Genomic DNA, 26761 nt, shown 5'->3' with positions numbered 1-26761 from the left:
TCAAATTCCTCTAAAAGTACAGCAGTTGAGTTATCATAATCTGAAACAGAGGTGGACTCCAAAAATAACTTAGCTGTTCCCTTAAATTTTATCCGAACGCTAACATATTTCTGCTTGCTCGTCAAATCTTAGGCATAAACATTTCAGCCACTGTCTTATTAGACAGCTACTATTATTTGAACGAACAAAAACAAGAAAGTAAGCAAACTTCGGCAAGACAAAGTTCATATACCCTTGCAGCTATTGCAAGAATTAAATATTTTTGAAAACATTAAAATTATGATTTACTTGCGTATATGTTTAAAAACATTGAAGCTATGTTGATTTGAAGCTCAATTATTTGATAGTTATTTTATATTTTTTTATTATTTCTATGGGAGCTATATGATATAGTCGCCCGATTTTGATAAAATTTAAAACATAATTCTAAAATATTTAACCATTACTATATGTCGAAGAACTAAAAAAAAAAATAAAAAACAGCAAAGTTATATTTTTTTTTGTATTTTTTTTCCAAGTGTTCCTATGGGAGCTATATGATATAGTCGTCCGATTTTGATGAAATTTAAAACGTAATTCTTAATTATTTAACCATTACTATAAGTCGAAGAACTAAAAAAAATTAAAAATCAGCAAAGTTATAATTTTTTTTATTTATTTTTCCGATTGTTCCTATGGGAGCTATATGCTATAGTCGTCCGATCCGGCTCGTTCCGACTTATATACTACCTGCAATAGAAAGACAACTTTTGGGAAAGTTTCATTCAGATAGCTTTAAAACCGAGAGACTAGTTTGCGTAGAAACGGACGGACAGACGGACATGGCTAGATCGACTCTCCTAGTGATGCTGATCAAGAATATATATACTTTATAGGGTCGGAAATGTCTCCTTCACTGCGTTGCAAACTTCTGATTGAAATAATAATACCCTCTGCAAGGGTATAAAAAGCGTGCTAAAAATAGGTCTCACGAAATTACTTGTTTCGTACCATGACAACCCTTGCCAAAATTCCGAAGTCTAGAATCGAATCGATTCTGAGACGCAACCACAAAATAATATGTAATAGGTCAAATATGTTATTATAAACCAAATTTGTAAAGCAATAATTTTATTAAAACATTTAAGAATAAGGAAAAAATATCATTTACACTTTAACTTATCGCAAAGTATTTTTAATCAATTAATTTCTTTCCTTGCGGAATTGAATACGCCAGCCAATTGCTTGGCGGAAAGTTTCCATGAGATTTTTACTGAAGTTTACAGAGAATGAACAGAGGGAATTTAGAGTCCGTGTGAATCTTTCGGAAGTGAAAACTGGAACAGGTCTGGGAATATCGAATCCGAGTGAATCTTTCGGAAGTAGAAACTAGTACCCTATATAAAGTCCACATACATCTTATTGAGTCGGTAAAAACAAATTTCTTCTTTTCCCGTTGTGGTTTGAACTGGGATCAAAATGTAAAGCTGCCCTTTTATTTAAGTACAATACTATTGCTTAATTTACATACTCTTGCTTGATTCCATTTTATTGCCCAATCTTGACCGTGTTTTGGCTAAAAAAATTAATAAAATTAGTAAAACACATTAGGATAATTAAAACACATCAATAATTAGGTTAATTATTACATTTCAAAGAACTTCATTGGATGGGTTTTTGGCATCTTATTTCATACAAAAGAATAAAAAGTACAAAAATCTAGTAAAAAGAAACGAAATTAATTAACATAACAAGTAAAAAATATTATTTAGCTTAAATTTAAATTATAATTTTTATATTAGGTGTACAAGTAGAAAACTGCCGTTTTTTTGTTCATAGTTTGAGGCTTTATTGCGTAAAAATAGCTACATACTGATTATTCAAAATAGAGAGCTCCTGTGATGGATTCTTGTTGACAAGAATCTTCATCCAACAGACTCTCCAAAGCTGCATCTTCAAACTTTTTTACGCGACCCGGCCGATCCTTGTCTTCCACGTCATAATCACCATTTTTGAATTTTACGAACCATTCTCGGCACGTTCTTTCACTGATACACGACTCACTATATGTTGCTACAATCATTCGACGCGCTTCAGGAGCAGATTTTTTCGAATGAAACGCGAAAAGCGAAATCTCCAGAAAAACGTTTATTCGGTTCAAGTTTCGACATCTTCGCGCACCAACAAAAAATGGACAATGAGAATAGACGAGCGAGATGATGTGGAGTTGTTGACCGATACCTAAGCTTGCCATGTGATGCTTCTGATCGGAATTCCCTCACCGATTTCTAAAGGTGGCGCCACCCAGTGGAAAACGGCGGTTTTCTACTTGTACACTCAACAACTTTTAATGATGTATATGCAAATACGAAACAAAAAAAACAAGAAAGAAAGCTAAATTAGGCAAGCCGAAGCTAATACACCCTTGCAGCTATTGCAAAAATTAAATATTCTTTAAATCAGCTAAATTTTGATTTATAGCGTATAAAGTTTAAGAAAATTGGAGCTATGATAATTTTAAGCTCAATTGTTCTATCGTTCCTAAGGCAGCTATATAATATTGTTCTCCGTTTCGGACCATATAAAGTATGTATTCTTGATCAGGATCAATAGTCGAGTCGATCTAGCCATGTCGGTCTGTCTGTCCGTTTGTATAAACGTCGAGATCTCGGAAACTACATAAGCTAAAGATTTGGGATTTGGCATGCAGATTCTAGTTTTTCCTATGCAGCACAACTTTTTTTCAAAACGGTCACGCCAACTCTAACGCCCACAAATAGCAAAAAACTTAACACGCATGTCACGTCGCTCTGAAACATGTTAAACCGTTGGTTATAGCTGGAAAACAATCGATTAAAACATCGATAGTATCGATTGTCTCAAACCATCGAGAAATTCGATTTTCCTCACTATCGATGCATTTTTTGTCCAAGGCATACCTTTGCGTTCCAGCAACCTCCTGTGACTCAGAAAGACTCTTTAGTAATGCATTATAGATAATTTCGGAACGACGATGTGGGCTTAAGGGGGCCTTACCAATGTAAACCCCGAAAAAAATCTTTACAATTTTTTTCTGAAAAGATAGAATGTTTCGAAACGTTTTGCACATAATAAGGTAACTTTTCATTTTATTATATAAAAAAAGGCACAAAAATGTTTGGCCGTTTTTTTATTTGAAGTTTTTTGTTTTGGGAGCAATGTTGGTCCCACCGATGGTATTCAATTATTTATATAAACCATCGAAAACCATCGATAGTGCCACTATTTGTTTCGGTCATATCTATCGGTAGACAAAGTTTCAAAATAGAGCCAATACTTTATAAGTAATGTAGTTTTGATGTCCTCTGGCACGGCAGAGGCGCTGTTCAGCCGTTGATTGCCGGAAATCGCTGCAGTACACACTGGTTGGGCTTGTATGGAGCCGCGGCTATAAATATTTCCCGTTGAGATATTGTTATGAAATTTTCCTCAAAAATCTAAAAAAATATTGAGAATATAGAGTAAAAAATTGGCTAAATCGGAAGACTCTATCCTATAGCTCACATAGCATCTTAGTATGGTTTATATGGCGATGGTGCGCAAAGATACTTCCAGTGAAGTTACAGTGCTAAAATTTCATTATTAGCATCTAAGATATGTATATTTAAATTATCTTCAGTATAAATTTGTGAAAGAGTAACTCCTCTCCCCCTCTCCACAAGCTTTTCAAAATATAAACAAATGAGGTCTCTAGTTCTTTCAATGTATTTAAATCATAAAAAACAAAAACAAAATCATTTAGATTTTAATTTCAGTACAAAAAACAACAAAAAAAACAAAATTTAACAAATATCTTCTAATAAATCAAATGTAGAGAAAAACAATCTTGATTTCTCTTTCTTTGGTAGTTTTCTTTGACTTGTTATAAAAGGATCTGAACGCAACAGAAGTGTATTAATTAAATCTGTATTTGTCAGTATGCAAGACATCTTCCGAGTATGCTGCAGCCGGCACTTCTTTATTTCTTTGTTGTTCCACTCCGCAGCTTCTTCTGAGAGCTCTCCAATTGACAGCGATTGTGCTCTAAAGTGATCGATTACTTTCGCACCATGAATTAGGATTTTATGCACTGTTGGTGGAAGATAGTGCCATGGATATATTTTAATCAACTTCTTAGCAGTATCCAACGCATAGCTTTCAAATTTTGTAGCATTAAAGGAATATCCTGATACTGCAGTAGAGAGATAAAACGAAAGAACTGTAAGCGGGGGATGGGGGTGCAGCACACACTTAGCTTCTTGTGTTGTTTATGCAGTTCGTAAGATTGCGCCACCTAAACTTTGATTATTTTGTAGGAGGAATACTTAGTTTGAAGTTTGTTGGCTGAGTAATGGGTATCTAAAAGCCGAGAAATTCGACTACACCATTCTCTTTTGTTTTTTAATATGTTGATTGCTCCCATAGAGCTATATGGTAAAGTCGGCCCACTTAAATTAAATTAAAGCCGTATTTCTGAAATAATAAACCATTAATATATCTCAAAGAACTAAAAAAAACAACAAGAAAGAAAGCAAACTTCGGCAAGCCGAAATTAATATACCCTTGCAGCTATTGCAAAAATTAAATATTCTTGAAAACATTAAAATTTTGATTTACTTGCGTATACGTTTAAAAACATTGAAGCTATGATGATTTGCAGCTCAACTATTTCATAGTTCTATGGCAGCTATATAATATCGTTATCCGATTTTAATAAAACTAAAAGCGTAATTCTGAACTGTCAAATTATTAATTAGTCAAAAAGAATTTCTAAAAAAAAAATTACAAATCAGAAAAGTAAAATTAAAAAAAATATATATTTTTAACATTTTTATTGTTCTCACGGGAAGGTTATGTTATAGTCGTCCAATTTTGATGAAACTTAAACCGTAATTCTGAAATATTTAACCATTACTAAATTTCGAAGAACAAAAGAAAAAAAAACAGCAAAGCTATAATTTTTCTTCATTAATTTTTCCGATTTTTCCTATGGGAGCTATATGATATAGTCGTCCGATTTTGATGAAATTAAAATCGTAATTCTGAAATATTTAACCATTACTATATGTCGAAGAACTAAAAAAAAAATTAAAAAACAGCAAATTTAAATTTTTTTTTAAATATTTTTCTATGGGAGCTATATGCTATAGTCGTCCGATCCGGCTCGTTTCGACTTATATACTACCTGCAACAGAAAGACAACTTTTCGGAAAGTTTCATGCAGATAGCTTAAAAACTGAGATACTAGTTTGCGTAGAAACGGACGGACAGACGGACATGGCTACATCGACTCTCCTAGTGATGCTGATCAAGAATATATATACTTTATAGGGTCGGAGATGTCTCCTTCACTGCGTTGGAAACTTCTGACTGAGATTATAATACCCTCTGCAAGGGTATGAACAGCAAAGTTGTATTTTTTCATTTATTTTGTTATTGTTCCTATGGAGCTATAGTCGTCCAATCCGGCTGGTTCCAACTTATACAAACCTGCTATAGGAAGACAACCTTTGAAAAATTGGAAATAATTTCCGACATTGGTTTGAAAAAACAATACTTATAAAAATCGTTAAAAATTTGATTTTTAGTTAGTTGAAAAGTGATAGATTTCCCAGAGGACCGATACCATCCCACAATGGAAATGACAATCCCCTGTCCTGCCCTGTCAGCAATTCCCAATTAGGTTCTCAAACTAAAACGCTAGTAAATGTGACTTAAACTACTGTAATTATTTCCATATACAACTTCTACAATTCATGGCTATGGAAAGTGTTACTGAATTATTCTACAGCGTTTTAAACACGTTTTTTAATGAATACGTTCCTGACAGTCTTCATCCAAGACATAACAGACCTCCGTGGCTTACACGAGAGCTTCAAAGACTTAAAAACCTAAAAAAAAACTCTTACAAAAAGTACAAAAGGATGGGCGAGCCATCTGATTTTTCGATCAGATTTTAATGTTCAAATGAGCCAAAGCAATTTTATAACTTTGTATAACTTCCAAACTACCTATAGTGCGGATTCTTGTCTAAATTTAATTTAGCCCTCCAATTTAAACAGGTCAAAATTTTTTTTTTCACGGTAATATTAGAAAGTTCTCTTCTAAGGGATTTGGAGACCACAACACCAACTTATTCTCCAGTGCCGGGCGGGCTTCTTGGCTCCGTGCTTTGGTTTTATGCCTACACTATTTGTAAACTGATTCTTAAACTGTCAGCCTCAACATCAGTTTTTCCACCTATCTGAAAAGATTATTTTATTATGCAACACCATAAAAAGGGAGGAAAGTCAGATGTTGAAAATTATATAGGTATTTATAAATTGCCTGCAATACATAAAGCATTTGAGAGTATGTTAACTTCTCATTTGCAACATTATTGTGAAGCGAAGCTCAACTCCCGCATCTATTGTAGTTAAAGGATTTAATAATAAAATGCAGACTGATTTTGTTTTATTATTTAAAGAATGTTTGGTTAAATGTAAAATATAAGAATACACTTTAGCAGATTGAAATAGATTTCTCGTCTTGTCATCTTCTTTATAAATGTCTTAGAGCCACACTTGTCAAAGGCTCGAACTCAACTCCTTGGCTTATCGTCGTCTGCAGAAAGCCACCTCGCTTTGTTCTCATCCTCACCCTCGTCGTTCGTTTTTCGTCTTAGCTTCTTCTAATCTTTTGTCTTTGCTCCAATTGATCTTGATCTCGTCTTCCGTCTTAACTTCTTCTCGTTCAGCTCGATTGGTTGTTGTCTAGAGTAAACGTATGTCATGCTCGCTCCTCAAAACTGACACACCCCACATTCGGCCATCCTGCTAAGCTTTCACCTCGATTGCATTGACCAGCGCTTTAAATACTCAGCACAAGTTGAAGATTTAATAGGAACATCGAAATTGCCGATCTTCTGTACATCGTAGGAGTTATTGCTTTTGGATATGACTATTTTATACGGGCCCAAGAATTTTGGTTTTAGCTTTAGGCCGCTGCCGAATTGAGTCCTTTTAATAGCGACAATGTAACCGACATCGTACTTGTTGCTTGCTTGCGACGCAAGTTACAGGATTTTTTTTTTCATTTTGTACCTTTGAGATTTGAGTTTAAGCTTTAACTCTTAAATTTCGCCCGTCATTGATCTAGAGAACTGCTGCATTTTGTCGACGTGCTTGTACCACTTTGTTGGGTCGTCGATACTTAACTTTGGAGGATTGCAAATATAGTGGCGTTGAATCTCTCGACTTGCTTGTTCACGCGTGGAAGTCCTGTGGTCGTCTTGATAGGTTTAATGTTTTCTTCTTCGCAATAGCTTAATAATTCCTGCGAAGTAAATGGGGACCCTCTATCCGAGATGATGATTGCAGTGTTTCCAAATACTACACTCTGGTTATCATCTTTAGATGAAGTCAACTTAGTCGGGTACAACCAGCAGAACTTGGTGAGGGAATCAATTACTCTTGGATATGCTAGTAGTCCTTGTCAGTTGCGTCTAACGGACCTAAAAAGTCGATATGGAAAGTGTGCAGAGCAACATCTCCTTTGTTCATTGTCCTTACCTGTTTACATTTTTTGCGATTCCTCAGAATACACAGGATGCAGCAATCGATGACCTTCTGACCTTGTTTCTCAAGGCCTGGAATGTAGTACTCTGCGGTAATCAGATCCTTTACTTTCTTAGATGCAAAGGGACCCTTCCCTTGGTATGATTTGTCTTTGCATGTCTTTCGGTCCTACTACTAATTCAGCGTAACTGAGTAATTTGTGAAGAATGCTGCCCTTTAAAAAGTAATCATTTTAGTCTTCTTTTTCGTCGTTGAGGATATCACATATCGATCTGAGATGTTCATCTTGCTTCTGCGCTTTTTGGATACGTTATACTTTGGTCAAAAATTGTCATGACTGGGTAACGGCTGAGGGCGTCCACATGTTTAAAACGAGTTTTAGATCGATGCTCCACCTGATAGTCATTCTCTTGTATAAACAGGACCCAGCGAGCGACTCTTGTGAAAAGATTTTGTTCACCCAAAGTGTTTTTGAAAGTGATAATTTTAAAGTGAATGCCTAGCAAGTAAACTTTAAACTTGGTGCAAGAATCACAAGTTCGTAACTGGGATATTTTCGTTGAGCGTTTTTTTACTCATTAAATATACTGGGTGCCTCTGATTGTCGTCTAAAGATTTCTGCAAATCCGTCAATGGAAGCGTCGTTGTGAACATCAGTCTCGAGTTTCTGATTTTCGATGCTTAGAACTTAGAACAAAATCTTTTTCATGTTGCTCACGGATATTTCTTCTTTAGGACCCATACAAAATTTGATATTGTTCTTTGTTAGGTCTGTAAGGGGCTTGGAAATAATGGCATAGGCTCAAAGGAATTTTCGGAAATAGCCCTTCTGTCTTAAAAAACTTTCCAGCGGCTTAAAAGTTTGCGGAGACTTAAATTTGGAAACAGCCTCAATCTTCTCTTGTGTTGGGTAAATATTTTGATTTTCAATGATATGGCCAAGGAATTTTACTCTCGTTTTTAAAAATTACATTTTTTAAGATTCAGCTCAAAGCCATGTTGACATGTGTCAATAACCTCCCTCAGATTTAGCAATGAGTTTTCTTCGTTCATATCCGGAATGATGACGTCATCGTACAGCAAAGCAATGTCTTTGCGAGTTAGCTGCCGAAAAAGCGTTAACGTGCCTCTGGAAATTGCCAGGCGAATTTGAAAGTCCAAAAAACTAATGCAAAGGACGTAAATTTTCGACTTGACTCTGCCATGAAAAAAAATTTTCAAGTCGATTGTGTGGAAAATCTTTGCATCTTGTAGCCGGTCTAGTTGATCATCAATAAGGGGTAGGGGAAAATGACCTTTAACGATTACATTATTAATCCTTCGAAAATCAATATATAGTCGTGGAGAGCAGTCGCGCTTTTAACCATTTCTACGGTGATTGTGAACACAGAGTCTGACTCTTCGATGATTCCATTTTGTAGCCATCCCTCTACTTGCTCATCTACTAGGCGCGCCTCAGCAAACGGTAAGCTTTGTGGTCTGTCAAAAATTAGTGTCTCGTGTGTGCGCATCTCGATTTTAGTTGATTTTAAGTGAAGCGGCTTGTAGTTTTTAATTATTTTACAAACTTTTTCTTTCTCGATCGCACTGGCTTGCTCGTTAATATGTAGCTAATTTTTTTTCAGCCGTATCAATTTGCAAATTATTACGATTGAAAATAATCTCAGCATGTAAGCAAAGTTCATCACCAACAATCAATTTAAAGTCCATGCAACCGATTGGAACCACATAGAAATCTAATAGGAACGAGTCATTGTCAATTTGAATTTTCTCTTTGAAATGTCCAATTGGATTTATTTTGCTTGCATCGCGCTCACTCCCTAAACCAATGAGAGCTACACTACAGTTTTGCAGCCTCGGACGTCGAATTTCATCATAAAAGTCTTCGAGGACAAGGCTGCACTTGCTACCGGTGTCGAAAAGAGCTACGCACTTTTTGTTAGCGAGAATAACTTCCTTGCTCGTAAAATTACTCTTCTACTGCACTCTATGGGTGTTCACTTTCCTGCTCTCAGTTTTTTTATGTTAATCACAATTGCGATAAATATTTTGTGCCTCGTTCTTTGTTTTTGCAATTATTCTAAAGGTGCCCTCTTGCACCACAATTATAACAGTTAACCGCTTATTTAATGTTTTTGCTCACCATTGCACCTTTCTTGTTCTGAAACATGACATCACTACGCTTTTTTTTTTCGCGGTAGTAGACTTGTTCTCTTTCGTTTTTTTGTGACGTAGCTTTTCAACTACTCTTTGAACTTACTCAAATTTCTGGCACAGCAAAGAAGAGTTTTGTCAATTTGATGATCGTCTATGCCATCGATTAAAAAAAAAAACTGAATCACTAATGTCACCACGAATGGCCAACTCTTCCATTCGGTATAGGTAAGCAAAACTACACTACACTTTTTCACGTTCACTTTTACTAAACTGCTCGTGTATTTGTTTGCTGCTTACGACAGTTTTAAACTCATTTAAGAGAGCATTTTTAAGCGCGTTCCAAGTGCCTTCGTTTTGATCCCAGCTCAAAAAACGAAGGGCAAAAGAAGAAAATTTTTTTTTAACCGAATCAAAAGGATCGATGTGTACTTGATATTGGGGACTTCAAACGGGAGCGCAATATTCTAAATTAGGACGTACAAGGGAAGTACATATTTATTTAGTTGTATAAGGATCGTCAAATTCTTTTGACCATCGTTTAATAAACCAAAAAACACTTTATGTGACAGTCAATTTTAAATTTTGGATCAAGAAGAAATCCTATTATAAAGAGAGCTTATAAATGAAGGCACTTAACAAAACTGCTTATCAAGTGAAATATTTCACCATGGTAAACGATTTTATGAAAGACATTATACATTCATTTTAGGATTCATTTTAAAAAAATTTAGTTTGAGAAATTGTTTTTAAAAGAAGAGAAAAATACTTGGCTAACAAAAATCCTCATACTGAACCCTCGTCGAGGGTGCCGATGTCCGGTCGCGTTCGGCTAAGATCAAAAGTCAAAGTCAAAAGCCAAGTCATACCGGACTCACTCATGATCGTGGTGTTGATGTAGTCTTTTATTGTTACTAGGTCTTAGAGCCTTGCAGAAATTAGCTAAAGTTTCAACAAAAACTTCTGATATCAAACAAAAACACCTCTTGACGAGGTAAGTACATAGATACCCTCAACTCCAAAACTGTTGCTATAAAATGTTTTGACAATTAGTATTTACTTTAATTAAAATTAACTTTTATTTATTTTTTAATGTTAGCAAAGGCAACATAGAAATCATCCAACGTGCGCAATCAAAAATCCTGAGAGCAGTCGCTGGTATACTTGCAACGACAACATCCACAGAGAATTGGTATAAAACCCGTTTAAGATAAATGGGTGCATAAAAGTTAAATGTAAAGCCAGACTGTCAATACATCCAAGCCAACTACCAGACAGCTAAGCCGGCTCAGTAGCCTCTCCCTATTAAACCAAAACATCCTTCACCCCCGAACCTCCTGGGGTCAAGAACTAAATGACTAAAGAACAAGCAACAATTCTTGCTCTGGTCTTATCTATGGCCAACGTAGAGACCGCATCTGATTGTTTGAGCAGGTCTGAAAAAAACCTTAAAACCTTATATAAGGTCATCTAGTAATTATTCCAAGCAATAACCAAAATAAGCTCCGAAAGCTAAGCAAAGTTGTGCTAAATGGCGCTTAGCTAAACAAACTCCCCCCATTGAAGGGCACCGGTCTTAAACATCCTTCGTTGGCAGTACACACAGCTTGGCAACAGACCAAGGTATTATGCCACGTACGGTCTTAAGATCAGCCACCCTCACAATGCCAATAACTCCGAAGACTTGCTTGGTCGCTCTTGCTAGTGACCAACTAAGTGGGGGTAGGTTTTTGCTGTTGATGAGGTCTATATCACCAACCGCAAGTCCAGGTTGATTCAATTTTCTCTTTAACCACTCCTATAGAAGGGTGAAATACTTCTCCTTTCAAGGCGATTTCAGCAGAGCTAGCAAATATCAGATGAACGTTTTTCAATCTCCTAGAAAAAGTCTCTCATTAACCAAATTGTCAGAACTGAACCGTTCAGATAGCTCAGTCAGTCAAACGGTCTGTGCTCAACGGACAACAGATATTTTCGATTCAGTTTTGTTTCGGTTGTTTGCTGACCGTTTGATCAAAATAAAAAAAGAGTCTTTTTAGTTTTTCATTGTTGTTTTCTACTAATTATTTAAGGTGCATGCCAAAATGTGGTAGAGGGTGGCCAGATATATATTTACTGCAAAAAAATGCAGTTTTCTGAATACTGGGATAGCGTAGAGACACTCTCCAAAGCCAAAGACCCCGTTTTTGTCAAACTGCTTAATATTTAATATTTATTTATTTTAATAATGTCCATAACTTCAATCTGACGAAAGCTCCTTACTTCTTAATGCGAACAATTCACATTTATTTAAAATATATAATAAAAAGTATTATATATTTCCAAACTATTTTTTTGTATACAAGTAATAGTACCGTTGGTCTAGGAAAAAATCTATATAAAAAAAAGACCAAACAACTTGTAACCTTTATTTTTTCTTCTTAATTTTTAGCAAACGAGATGATAAGACAATAGAAAAATTTTTGAGCTGAGTATTTTATTTATTTTTCATCTACTGATTTTAAATATGTAAGCGTTGGATCTACCAAGCGCTCTGTAAAAGTTCTTATTAAAAAAAATTTTAGAATAGTAACACAACACTCGACCGAAAACCAAAATGGTACCAATTGATGATGTTCAGAACGAAAGCAAACGAGAAATACTTTTTTTGGTTATGTTCGGGCATAGACCTTAAAAGGAATAATGGTCAACTGTTATTTGCTAGCTCTGTATTTAAGTTTAATCCAGTAACATCTACATCTGCCAGAGGTTTGGGTTAAGTTGTGCCCAAAAAATGAGCCGGCGTCAGCACATCCACGTCGCCTGGATGTTCTGTTATTGGTTTTAATGTTTGTAAGCATATAACTGCAGTTATAATGCAAACTAGAGTACGTAAGTCACCAAAACTGTGCGTTTCGATGCAAATGAACAGACAAATGTAACATTTTATCGGCGGCCTGGTACGCACATCGCTTTATAATAGAAAGGGTCACATAAGTATACTCTTTGGGGAGGTCTGCCATGATGTGCTACAGTAAGCGTAGTTTAGCTTAAAAGCACCTGATGACGAATTATAGCAAGCAACCCACGAGGTCCAGCGTGGAGATACCTTTCATAAAAATGTAAGATCATGGCGGCTGTGTCAGGGTGGCCCTTAGGAAGTATAATTTGATGGCGAGTATTTAACTCCAGAGATGAATTCCAAAGTCATCCACCGACGCTCAGAATCCCAAACTCATCAATGGATAGCATGGATATCAGCCACTGACAACCCTCTTGATTTTGTCTCCTCTGATTAAACTAGGACATGAATCCAAAGGTACGCTGTCATTTGTGCAACGAGTTTGCGAATTTATGCCCTTCCGTTAGATCCGATAATGAACATTTTTATGTTCGTTTTCGGACGTTGATGCACCATGATTAGTAGAAATAATTGGCCCTTACGACACCAAACAAAGCTTTTTACGCTCAGATCCCTTTACCCCTGGCGTAAAAATGAGATCGGGAGAGGTATAAAAAAAGGTTGAGTGTAATATTGGGCTGACTATTTCAAAATATATACCAATCTAAAAAAACAACTAATAATACTAATTACGTGGTAAAGAGTCAGTAGTAGAAATGACATGATAGAGTTTGTTATAGTCATTTCACAGTACTCTAAATGTTTCATGCATGTCATAGTTTGATCTACAATATTTCAAAATAAGAGAAATAAAGTTCATAGTCATACGATTAGGCACTAAGAAATAAAGGCTGCCCATTAGTTCGGTACTCTCCACTTCCACGTAAATAAGTTTACAAATAAAAGTAATACCAAGCACGTCAATCAGGAGAAGTCTACTAGAGTAAGATGGTAAGATAAGGTTTGCTTCCTACATAAGGCTCCGTAGAGCAAATATTAAAAAGTTTCTTTACATGCACACCATATTGAGGACTCCAAACTGGTGAGCAGTACTCAAGGATTGGACGAACTAATGAAATAAGTATGGTCTTTGTGACATATGGATCATCGAATTCCTTTGACCACATTTTTGTAAGTCCAAGCACACCCCTGGATTTATTCACCTTGGATTAAATATGTTCAGAGAATTTAAGTTTTGGGTCCAGAAGAACGCCAAGGTCATCAATTTGTCTAATTCTAGTCAACCCACAGTAACCAAAAGTATACGTGGCATACTGTGGATTGAATCGATAGAATGTCATTATTTTGCACCAGGTTTGAAAGGCGTCAAAATATTATAAATCCATGCCGACATGGAGATTCAATCGATCACAAAGATCTTGCAAACGTTTTCGAAAACCTTGGAGATAGCGGACAACCTGTAGATACCTCTATAATTGCTCGTATTTAATTTATTTCCCTTTTCATGAAGGGGAATAACAAATGATTCCTTCCAGATAGGTAGAAAGTCAGTAGTTTTTAAGGATAGGCTAATTAATTTGTGAAGTGGTCTGCACAGGGTCTTTGAGCAGTATCTCAGCACACAGCCGGCACGTAGCTGAAAATGTTGTTTGAAAAAACTGCGCAAAAAAACGATAATTACCTGATCGATGTTCACCGTAGAATTTGCAAATAAAAGCGATGCTGGGGAAGAGGCGGGCTTACGCTTAGTTTTAACAAAACTGTTTTGGATCTATTGAAAAATGGATCCTACAACGAGTTAAATAACCATATCAACATAAAGCACGGTAAAATAAGACCGAACACTTTTTTATTTCGAAAAGGCAGTGTACATCCATATTATTTACATTTGTTATACAGTCTGGACTTAACAATTTTTAGGCTAGATAGCATTTATTAATAATGCACTTAATGCACTTTTAAAGACCTCTGCCATGTTAGTGCATAAATAAAGTTCGGACCAATTAAAGCCATTTATACAGGTATTTGAGCGGTCAACGTTAGTCTTGGAAGAGCAGTGGATTCGTTCTTAATAAAAATACGCTTTCTGGATGTGACACAAAACACAAATCCAGTAAGCAACCCAAAGAATTCTGAACATGGTTCACTTGTGATAGCGAAATATCAAGCAAATCGTCAATAAAGTCATGCTGCGCCAAGTCTGTGGACCAAGTCGCATTCGGTATATTGAAATCACCTTAAACTATTAACTGATCTCTAGTTGACATTTCAGTAAAAATGGACTGTATAACGTAAAGATGGTTCACATAAATCGGAAACTTAGATGCTGGCGAATGTATGAACAAGTAACTTATATAAAATTACCGGGAAACGATAATTTTATATATAGAAAATTAATTCAGACGTGAGGTTTGAGTCTACAGAAATCAAGATTCCTCCTGTTTTGACCAGGTTTCTGTAAACAGAGTAACATGGGATAAAAAGAAAAAAAATACTAAGTAACCTCCATGTATTTTGATAGGAATGAAGGAGGCGGGATGTTAGATTTTTGAAGAGGGAGCAGAAGAAATAGGTGAAGATGAAGATGATACACTAATCGTGCCCTGATTGGGAAAACAGACTCCCACGAGCATTTTCTTTTTCGTATTAGCTTCGATTTATTTTGCGTAAGAAAAGTTGAATTTTTTCACTTTTACATTATCATGATTTTTCTTGTATATAAAACAGCACATCAGAAGACGTTTGTGTTGGGGAAAGCCGAGAAACAAATATTTTTTTTTGAGTGGAGCCACTGAAAGGGGTTTCGGAACTGCAGACAGAAATTTCTGCAGAACCAACTTCAGCCGGTATTCCGGACACAATATCCCCCGGTAAAGTTAAGCTACTTGGGTTTTGTAGGTTCACTGATTGTGAAGCCACATCGGACAAATCAGAAATTTGGGAAGTCTCTCGCTGCACACCCTCCGCCACGGATTGTTTGGGTTCCGAATATTATACCGATCTTAGCAGCTTTTAGGGGTTGCTGCGATCGGCTGCTGATTCGCGGGAGTGTTCTGCTGCTTGCTTGCTGATTGCTGTGGGGTGTTCCCCTAAGGCGACCTACCACTTAGGAGGTTCCGTTAATAGCTTGCGGCTATTAAACTGCGAGACCAGCGCAGAGAACAGCTCATCTGCTCGGCGAAAACTATATCTAGCCTCACCGAAACATCCGACAAGCTTTAACAGACCGCAGATTGGGCCACTAAGAAAGGTCATCAAGTGATCGGCCTATAAAACTAGCGCACTAGTGTGCACTAAACTTTCACAAAGCCAGCAAGTCATATTTGTTTGGTCAGCCCCGACCATCAGACTGCATTTCTTGCAGAAACACGCAAAATTTTTAAAGACTCTTTAACGAAGCTCTGATTATGGTTATTTTTAAATTACAGATTGGCCATATCGTTTGATCTTTAGATATGAAAGCTGGCCATTGCAACCATAGTTTTAGTGGGCATATAACGCCACTATGCATAAGACATTAAGCACAGCAAAAGCGCACGAGTTGTGCCATTTGCCCTTTCTACAACGTATACGCAAGCGACAATTGCGAGTGTGCTGGCGTCGCAGAATCCATAGACTTCAACTTGAGAATCTGGAAGTAAAACTAGTCGTGGGAAGGCAAAGCTCTAAGAATTAGACAGACTATCGTAGGAAGTTATTCAGGCCGATGCCAATGAGGCTTGCAAGCTTTCATCCCACTAAATATACAAATATTTTGGCTTTTGTTATTACGGAACCAATTAATCCTAGGGGATCATAAAAGTGAGCAAAGAAATCGATCTGTAACCGGATTCCAGGACCGGCCAAGGGTCTTTGTGATGTCCGTTCCGCCCTGAAACTTTAGTAGCTCCTCTCCCTATCCTGGCCAGAAATTCCGTTCAAGAGTTCCGATGCATTAGAGCACCACAATCTAATTTGAAAATGGCTTTCCTTTAATAATTACGTTGTCTGCTTTATGATCTATGTCACATTTTCAATAGATTCGCCTCATGTCATTAAATTATCGTGTACAAAAGGTTAGGTTACGTGTATAAAAGGTTAGGATTCCGAACAGGCGAAATTTTTTTATTTTATTTATTGCACTAAAGCTAGCAAATATTATGCCGTTCGGCCTACGTAACGCTCCCCAGCGAATGTACAGACTGACGGACCAAGTTGTTCCAGCAGCATTAAGAGAATTTGGCTTCGTGTATCTTTAAGATTTACTGGTCTGTTTTCCAACTTTTGAAAAACATTTCGAAATGTTGCGGCAAGTCAGTGACTGCTTGAGGAAAGCAAAATTAACAATTAATATGGGAAAAAGTTAGTTCTGCTACAGCCAAGCTAAATACCTGGGATATGTAGTAGGTGGGGGTTGCACAAAAGCCGATCCAACAAAAATAAAGGCTATTCAAGAATTTCCACAGCCAGTATCCGCTAAGCAGATGCAATTTTTGGGAATGACAGGGTGGTACCGGCGTTTTATACAAAACTACGCACAAACTGCAGCACCGCTTCATGAAAGTCTCAAAAAGGATCGAGTCAGAAAATACTAGCCGGATTTTTAAGGGTACATATGGATGAGGTAACATTGGGACTTAGGGATGCGGCAGAGGTAAACTTCGATCAGCAGCTTTTCAGTAAAAAGAATACAAAGAATTAGTTCAATCTGTTGAAAAAGACGCAAAAAAACTCCTGATACCCAGACTTCGGAAAGATACGTGTATAAGAGGTTAGGATTCCGAACAGGCGAAATTTATATATTTTAATTATTACATTAAAGTTAGAAAAAATCTGCCAACATACACATAGTACCCGGCTCACATCAAGTGGGTTGGGGCAAGGACAGGTGAGTTAGGACGTTTGTTACAATTAAATTGATAGAGCACTCAGAAAAATAAAAAAAATACAGTTCATTATATTGCATTCAGAAAATATAAAAAAATACAGTTCATTATATTGCGAACATAAAACGCGAAATGGATCATGTACCTCGAAATTCGTTTTACAAATATCGAGGGCAATAAGTCGAAAGTGACGAGTAGACTTTACAGGGATGGATGACCGTATTTGACCCAGTTATTAATTTGTGAAGGAACATGACACCATGGCAGGTACGACGATCCTTGAGGGAGGACAGGTTCAGTAGACGCAGTCTATCCACGTAAGATGGTAGATGACGATGATTATCCCAGTTTAAACCACGTAAAGAAAACAAAAGGAACTCTTTCTGTACCGATTCTATAAGGCCCTGATAATTAGTATATTGAGGAAATAATTAACAAGGACCATGCTTGGAAGCTTTAGGATTCTGAGGAACTTCAGCAAGACCTAGTTCATAAGGCACACCATTCTCGAGTGGCAGGTCACGGCGGTATACACAAAAATTTGGCTCGACTATTATTTCTGGCCCGCAATGACGGTTAATGTACGAACAACTGTTAAAAATTGTGAAATTTGCAGAGTCAGCAAAGTAACGAACAAAACCAGCAGAGCGCTGACTGAACGGCCAGGGCAAAGACTTTACATTGATTTCATGGGACCTTATCCCCGGACCAAATTCGGAAGCACCAAATTCGTCTGGCTGGAGGCAATGCGAAAAGCAACCGCAACAGCCGTAGTAACAATTCTCTAAAGAAACATCTTTCATTAGTTTGGAGTGCCAGAATGCATTCACTTCGATAACGGTAAGCAACTTGTGTCGGCAACATTTACCGAATAAAACAGGCTTTCATTCGCCACACGCGCATGCAGCAGAACGCGTAAACCGATCCGTGCTACAAATGCTCAGGGCAGCTACTGACAAGGATCAGCGGCATTGGGAGAAACACCTGAGTCGAATCGCGTGTACACTATGAAGTGGCTATCACGAAACTTTGGGATTGGAACCATATTATGCAATGTTTGTGTAGTTATATGATACAATGATAAGCTCGGGCAAACGAAAAAGCTGAAAGGACGTATAATACCCGCAGTAAGAAAATTAAATTTGCGGTAGGTCAGGTTGTATACCGAAAAAACTACAAGAAGAGTAGCCGAATAGAAGGGTATAATGCAAAGCTAGGGCCCAATCGGGTACGATTGGTATATCACGCCAAAGACCTTTTCGCTGTTTGAAGCTTGGTGAAAACTACCAGCGATCAGTGCAATTGTACTACCCAGCCAAGCAAGAACAGATTTGTCGTTTAGCAAAACAAAAGACAAAAAAAAAGGAAAGATTGAAATTATAAGGGAGGCCGTAAAGAAACACCTTGAAAGGTGCGAGGCTGAGGGAAGACCCTCCCCCTCAGAAGCCGACGCTCGAGACCGCAGAGACATAGCGGTAGACGAGCGGGAAAGACTAGCCTGGGTGGATATTCCCCTGGAAGATACGCTGCGGTCAACGCAGCGAGAGATCGAAAAAACTATGGCGAGGATAAACGCCAACTACGTACGACTTAACGTCCTAGTACGACTGAGGGGCGACACGCAGCGGAACTTGCGGATATGGGCGGAGGACTACCGCCAGGCACAACAAAAAATAAAGCACGATAAATTTATTCTCGTTATACCGGCATCCAGCGAGCCTTAACAGGACGCAACAAACATAAAAAAAATCAATCAACTAATTTATGTCTTTGCGCTAAATTTTTAATAGGTCTTCTTGTTTTATCGATAATTTAGAAAATATTGACAAGTGTAAACAACTCGGTGTTTTTGATATCGAGTTTACTTATACGGGTATGACATTACATTGTTCGTCTCATTCATTAACGGACCCATTGAAGCTCAGAGACAGAGACAACTATATGGATGCTGCTTAAGATTCTCTTGGTATACAGTTCACGGTCACACTGCCTTTTTAACGTTGTATTCAAACTTTATTGTTTTGTTTATTATATTGTGTTTATCCCGCTAATTTTGACGTTTAAAGGTGTTCAGTTGTTACCTTTCGTATTTTGTTCATATTTAAGCATCGCTTTTTATACCCTTGCAGAGGGTATTATAATTTCAGTCAGATGTTGCAATGCAGTAAAGGAGACATCTCCGACCCTATAAAGTATATATATATTCTTGATCAGCATCACTAGGAGAGTCGATCTAGCCATGTCCGTCTGTCCGTCCGTTTCTACGCAAACTAGTCTTTCAGTTTTAAAGCTATCTGCATGAAACCTTCCCAAAAGTTGTCTTTCTATTGCAGGTAGTATATAAGTCGGAACGAGCCGGATCGGACGACTATAGCATATAGCTCCCATAAGAACAATCGGAAAAATAAGTTTAAAAAAATATAACTTTTCTGTTTTTTAATTTTTTTTTTAGTTCTTCGAGATATAGTAATGGTTAAATATTTCAGAATTACGGATTAAATTTCATCAAAATCGGACGACTATAGCATATAGCTCCCATAGGAACAATCATAAAAATAAATAAAAAAAAATTATAACTTTGGTTTTTTAAATTTTTCTATTAGTTCTTCGACATATAGCAATGGTTAAATATTTCAGAATTACGGTTTAAATTTCATCAAAATCTGACGACTATATCATATAGCTCCCATAGAAAAAATAAAATTATATAAAATAACTATCTAATAATTGCTTCAATGTTTTGAATGAGCAAAATTGTACTTTTTAAATACAATTTTGATCATTGATGTATAGTCCCATTGTTCATTGGAATCGTTAGATGTTTGTCTTGCTCGCACTTACGTAAAATCGCATAGTAAAAAAAATAAACGAGCAATAAATGAGGCCAACAATGTTGTGTCATAAGCCCATTATTGATGTTAGAAAAATCTGACAAAATCACTCCAATCTATTGTGGTATATAAGTCGGAACGGCCGGGATAGGATGACGAAGGCGGAGTGGTAGAATAAATAAAAAGAAACTACGTGATTTTTAAACATAGTTTCTGGGCAACATGACTTGCCAAAGTCTTGGTGAATCTGCTCAGTAAGTTTTGGTGCTGACAGCCTGAGGTTTTCTTTAATTTTCCTCTCTATTAAGCGCTCGTCGTAAGCGTTGAAAATCTTATTCGGTGCGTTTCTGACCTTATTTTCGACTCGATTTTCGTGTACGTAGCGCTCAATTATATGCTGAACAGTAGACGGACTTAAATCCACAATTTTGGCAATTCCGCGTTGGGAGACTCCATTTTTGAAATGTTGTAGGACTAATTCACACTTCTCAATTTATGTGCGAGGACAAAAAAAAACTTAAGCAACTGTAAAATGCAGTATTGAGCTTGCATCAAATAAGCTGTGACCAGAAATTATCTATTATTTTTTTTAAATAAATTATAAAATAAATTTAACAATTTTAATGAAATTAACTATTTTCATTTATAACACTAGATATTATTAGCCATAAAATTTTTAACATAATTCTTTACGTTCAAAAGTTACAGCCGAATACATTTTTAAATAGGCTCTGCATCAAATAAGCTGTGAGCCACTGTTTGTATATGCATTGAACTCGAGATAAAAGCGCTTTATACGGTTTTGTGTTTGTTCAAAATCGTACGACTATATCAAACAGCTGAAAACTTTTAGAGAATGATACATTTTGTCCTATCCACACGCTTTGGCTTAATACGAATATGAAAATTAGTTAGAAAATTAGAATCAAATATTTACCTGACCGATTTGTTCCATTAATTTATATTGGTTTAATTGATGAAAACTTCCCGATTTTTCTATTGATATTCTTCTGGACTCTCGAAAAGCCGGGCGACGTCGATTGGTTTGAGGACTTCCAAAAGGACTACTGTAGGGGCTATACGGTACATTCGGATATATAGGTCGAATTTCCATTGACTGAAGTCTAGATCCTGTGTCATGTTGATTTGGTGCACAAGAAATGTTGCTTGAAGATATTTCACGGTCTTTATCCAAACTTAAGCAATTTGTAATATTTTTTGAATTCTTTGACACGGAGTCTGACATTTCTAATAAACTCACTTGAATATTAGTTAAATAATTTTCGTGTATGTTTGTCATTAATTGAAAACTTGGAATTTGATCACTTGGCACATCGTTGTCATGGATGGTAAGCTCACACAAAATTTTTTGGTAACGATTTTTTGTACATTGGAAGATAAAAAGTTTTAAATTCTCATGTCAATCTCAATCTTTTACTCGCACAGGTAAACAAAAGTAGCTAGCGTCATCATTATTGAGCTTAGCGAATTCTTTCAATGATCCTTGCTGCTTGATTTTTTTTGCTTATATTGTGATCATTTGATGGTACTATGGCTTCCATTTTTTAATTATAAAGTTTTCAAGAAAACGATCGTGCTTTTTATTTACTTTCATCTTGCGTTATTTATCGTGTGATATTATTTTCGCCTGGAAACAACAAACAAATTTTATAAATAAATTATATTCCAATTAAACTTGGACTTTGATTATTAGTTCTTACACTTACTACATGTTCAGTAAGTTTACAAAATAATGTTTATATATTAATTGTCAGCGCAAGGCATTACCGTACAAGCTAACACCTACTTGGAAAAAAAAAAATAAAAACACACGATTTGTTTTTTTTTTCAAAACGCCATACGAAATAGAAAGCTGTTAATAGATCACTCAAACAATTTATTATAAAACTACATTCATTAGTTTGTAAGTTTAAATATTTTTCAAATTATAATTTTGGCTTTAATTATTACAAGTGCTTTTACTCATTAAAAAATATGTCTGTGGATTTTAATTGTATTTATAATTAATGTATCATTATTAAAGTATGAAGCCTTCTGCACTTCTATTCATAATCTGACATTATCAAAAAATGTCGTTTCCAGTTTTGATTTCATTGAGTTAGGCGCTCAAGGCTTTCTGGAACATCACACAGGAATATAGCCAAAACCCACTAATAACGTTAAAGTGAAAAATAAAACTGTAAAGTAAAAAAAAAAATTAAAACTTGTTCAAGCAACGTAAGCGCCGGGGGATTCACAGGATCACATGGCAGAGCCTATCAACCACAGACGAGCCGAAATTATAAAACGAAGCAACAAAGCCGTTAAGATGGTCAATTAAAAAAATTAATTGCAAATGAATAAACAAGTATGTATGTAACCTTCTGTTGCCAGTTGTTGTTTGTGGTAAAATCCTTATTTCAATAAGATTTAGCTTTATAAAGTTTCATTAGCTTATCGCAGTTGTTTTTTCGTACCTTAAGTTTAGTTTCTCTCGCTTCGCCAGTGAAAACTACCTGTTTAGTTACAAATACTAAGAAAAAATTTTAAACATTTGTGTTTCTGTTCTGTTTTAGAACGCTCCCGCAGATCAGCAGTCAAAAAATATTAAGAGGGGATATTGTTTTCGAAATACTGGCTTAAGTTAGTTCTGCAGATACTCGGTTTGCAGTTCCAAAACCCTTTTTTGTGGTTCCACTCAAGAAACCAATATTTGTTTCTCGGCTTTCCCCTTCTCAAACATCTTCTGATGTGCTATCTTATAAACAAGACAAAAGTAAAGTCGATCACGTTTATGTGAAGGTGGAAAAATTCAGTAGGGAAATTTCATCTTTCAAGATTACTGTCCAAACGAGCTCTTCGCAGTGCTCTTGCGACTTTTGGCCGCAACATTTAGTAGTAAAAGGGTCGAAGCTAAGGCAACGGTTTAACAGTCCATTTTTAAACAACTGTCTTACAAAAATCAGTTAATAGTTTAAGGTGATTTTAATATACCGATTACGAATTGGTCCACTGATGAAAAGACTGTTATATATTTAACAGCTAGAGTACATTATCGCAATAGTTGACTTAATAATGAATGATTCGCAGTACCACAATGTGTTACCTTTCTAGTACAGGTAATAAATCGGAATAAGTCGGACCAAGATGGAACGGACGACTATATCTTATCTATAACGGACTTTTCCCATTAGAACAGTCGAAAAATTAATTTTAAAAATGATTACTGCGGTGTTTTTTTTAATTGTTTAACATATTAATTCCTGATTAAAAAAAAAACGTTTTTCACCTGATTTCATGCTTATTTAATTTTTTTCTCCAGTTCTGCTTAACCGATTTCGGTCGTGGATAGCTTTTCTATACTTGAAATATAACATTTATCAACTTTTTCATACATGTTTCTAGAGGTTGACAAAGTTAGAATAAACTGCTAAAATTTAAGCTCGGGCTAAGCCGTCAAATTATTACTTGAATTGTGTTATCGCGCCTTAACAGAGGCAAGTTTCTCTCTACCTAATCGTCTACTAAAAGGAAGACAAGACGGTAGCAATCTGTCCGGTACTACACCTGCCACTTAAGAGTTTGTAGGCTATCCCAACAACAAGAACCTCAAATCTAGTAATTGGCGACTAACCAACGAAAATACTGTATGTGTAATATTTTGAACACTGAGAAAAAATTTAATGTAAATAACTGTGCGCTAAAGATAATTCAAAGGTCCAATCACAAATAAAAAAAAATATATATAAATATAAAGGTAGTTCAAGTTACACACTTATGCGAAAGCCTTATAAGAAACGTTGTTCACAAACTTTGATTTTTTCGTGTACCTTGCGTTCACCCTTGCCTCGATCTCCGCAAGGAGTACCTAAAGACGCGACCGAAGGCCCATAAAACAGAGCACGCCAAGAGGGGTCGCTCCCACGAAGTCAGCGCGCCAAAGCGAGCAAAAGAAGCTCAAGGAAGATCGAGGCCTACCTCCTTCGTAAAGAAGAAGTTCAGCGACGTAGACAGAGACTGGCTAGCGATGGCACTTGCATGACCTTCACGGCGACGGACGCCTGATGTCCGAGAAGGGGAAGGAGATTGACGTCAAGATAGCCGACCTGATAGCCGAAAGGCTAGCAGCCGTTTCGTCCCTCCTTCGACTCGTCAGACATGGTCAGAGGGCATCGGGCTACCAAGTATGATGACTCGTTCTCGAGGACTTTCCTGGCGGAGTGTATTGCCAGGATGCATGGGAGGGCCTCAGAATTAGGATCGTCCACGCCAGGGAGATTCAGAGGAGACCACAAGCACGCATTTGGGTGTTGTCGCTTCTGAAGGCTCAAAACCCAGAGGTGTACACTGCAGATTGGGCGATTCTAAAAGTGGAGATGAAAATGAAGTCGAGCCAGCTTTGCCTTTTCCTGCTTAACCAGCGCTACCTACCGCAGCTGGAAAAAACGGATCTAGCAGTCGCAAGATTCGTAGTGGCGGATGGAACGGCGCTTTCGGTATCCTTAGACTACATGGCCCATGATGAATGGCCCTGAGCCTGTCATCAGCCTGATACGATGGGCTTAAGAAACCAAGACGACCCTAGTGGTCGGGTGCGACGCAAATCCTAAGCATACACTGTGGGGTGGCTCTGAAACCAACGAAATGGGTGAGCTCTTTTTGATAACATAATATGCCGTAACATCAACATCTGTAATGAAGGCAACACTAGGGATTACGCCTTTGTAATCCCAAGCACTAGGAATTTTCAGGGATAGGAAAATGTGATACATCTCACTCTACAGGCGGAATTTAGCAAATATAAGGTCGATAAATGGATAGTGTCCCAACTACATTATTTTTCTGATCCCAGGTATATATTTTTCGAAGTAGCGATTTTATTTAGTCAGTTGGAGCCAAAACGTAACCCTCGTAGAACAAACTAGGACAAGTTCGGTAAGATTGTCCATTCGAAAGTAAAAAACAGGAAGATAACGGTACAGTCCTCTATGACAGGACTCGACAAGGAGGTAGAGGACCTAACCAAAGAACTATATACTCTCAGGAAGCAAGCACGAAAAATGTACAGCATCACCTATGCTAACAAGACATATAAGGAAGCACTAAGAGAATACAAAAAAGCGGTATCTCCAAGAAAAACTCTTGGACGAATAACTGCAAGTCGCTTAATGGTACAAAAGACACGTCTAGAATAAGTAGGATTCTAGCAAAGGCGAGGCTTATTATAACTTTCAAAATAATTATATGGGCAATTGACTCCCTTCCCGAAGCCAGACGGCATTATCCCAGCAATGCTATAAACTACAAAATATAGCCTTAGTAAGTGGCTGCAAGCAATATACGAGGCATGTGTCAAACACATATACCGATTTCATTGAGGAAAGCTAAGGTTGTATACATACCAAAATTAGGAAAAAAAGGTCACATTCTGGTAAAGGGTTATATTCCAATTAGCCTTACCACCTTCATAATTAAAACACTGGGGACAATAATCGATATTCATATCCGACATAATACGGAACAACAGCATTTTCCGGACGCACAGAACGCATACCGAAAGGGCAGATCAACAGAGACGGCACTGCACGAGGTAGTACGTCATAAGGAAAAGTTGCTACGTTTTAAACAACCCATGATGGCCAAAATTTTAGATATAGAAGGTGCGTTCAACAATGTGAAGGCCGAAACCAAAACGATAACAGCCTAACTGAGTGGCACTTACCTCACACGCTTTGTGAAGATATGCTCACCTCAGGGTGGGTCCTATCGCCACTGCTCTGGCTACTCAACATGAACAACATACTGTGAAAACTCAATAGCGGAGGAGTAAAGGTAATAGCTTACGCAGATGACGTAGTACTGCTGGGACCATTCCCAGATGTTTTTAGTGGAATAATCACAGGCCCCTCAACCGACTCAACGAATGGGCTAAAAGCTGCGGATTACGAATTATCTACAAAAAAAAACCAAGCTAAGAACAAGATCCCGGAATACAAGACACCCAGAAAAAACTAAATATCTAGGAGTCATACTAAACTCGAAGCTCTCATTGAAAAAGAACAATTCGGAAAATGTTTGGAAAATACTGAGGTATACACCCAAGAATAATAATTCCAATTCTGACATGGGAGGCCCTAGTATGGTAATCACAAAACTGACAAGAATACAGAGATCAGCCTGCGCAGTAGCTACACGGGCGTTAGGATCATGCCCAGCGGCCGCACTGAACACAATGTCCAGTATGCCGATGAAACTGTTCATAAGGAACACGGCAGCACAAAGTGCGGTCCCAGAGGACATTAACTCTCTGGCAGAGGGCAAAACGGACTACATGACAACGAAGTTAAGGCTTGAATACGAGTTCACAACGACATTTCCTAGAAGAGAAGATTTGAAGATAGAATGGGTGACACGACGAGATGAGGTATCACTCTACGCCGACGGCTCCAAGATGGACTATGGTGTCTTTAATTTTCGCTGAAAGCTGGATAACAGAGTCGAATCGTTTTTTAGGCT

General features: G+C 37.1%; 1 protein-coding gene across 10 annotated transcripts in view; it reads right to left on the bottom strand.

Annotated features, from left to right (window-relative positions):
- LOC128264036 (calcium/calmodulin-dependent protein kinase kinase 1) overlaps positions 1-26761 on the bottom strand; it is a 97108-nt gene that overhangs the window by 35595 nt on the left and 34752 nt on the right. For 8 of the 10 annotated variants that reach the window (XM_052999325.1, XM_052999335.1, XM_052999326.1 and 5 more), the window contains one exon: positions 21183-21893. The exons of 1 other annotated variant lie outside the window; for it this stretch is intronic. In XM_052999325.1, coding sequence (XP_052855285.1) covers positions 21183-21545 — 363 coding nt within the window. In that variant the 5' untranslated portion in view covers positions 21546-21893. Of the gene's footprint in view, positions 1-21182; positions 21894-24075; positions 24095-26761 lie in introns of those variants that run through there. One more of the 10 variants, XM_052999323.1, reaches the window with a different exon arrangement.

This window comes from Drosophila gunungcola, unplaced genomic scaffold (assembly GCF_025200985.1).
Source record: "Drosophila gunungcola strain Sukarami unplaced genomic scaffold, Dgunungcola_SK_2 000053F, whole genome shotgun sequence".
Classification (NCBI taxonomy): Eukaryota; Metazoa; Arthropoda; class Insecta; order Diptera; family Drosophilidae; genus Drosophila; species Drosophila gunungcola.
The sequence above is the reverse complement of the archived record's forward strand: the minus strand, read 5'-3'. Positions and strand labels throughout refer to the sequence as shown.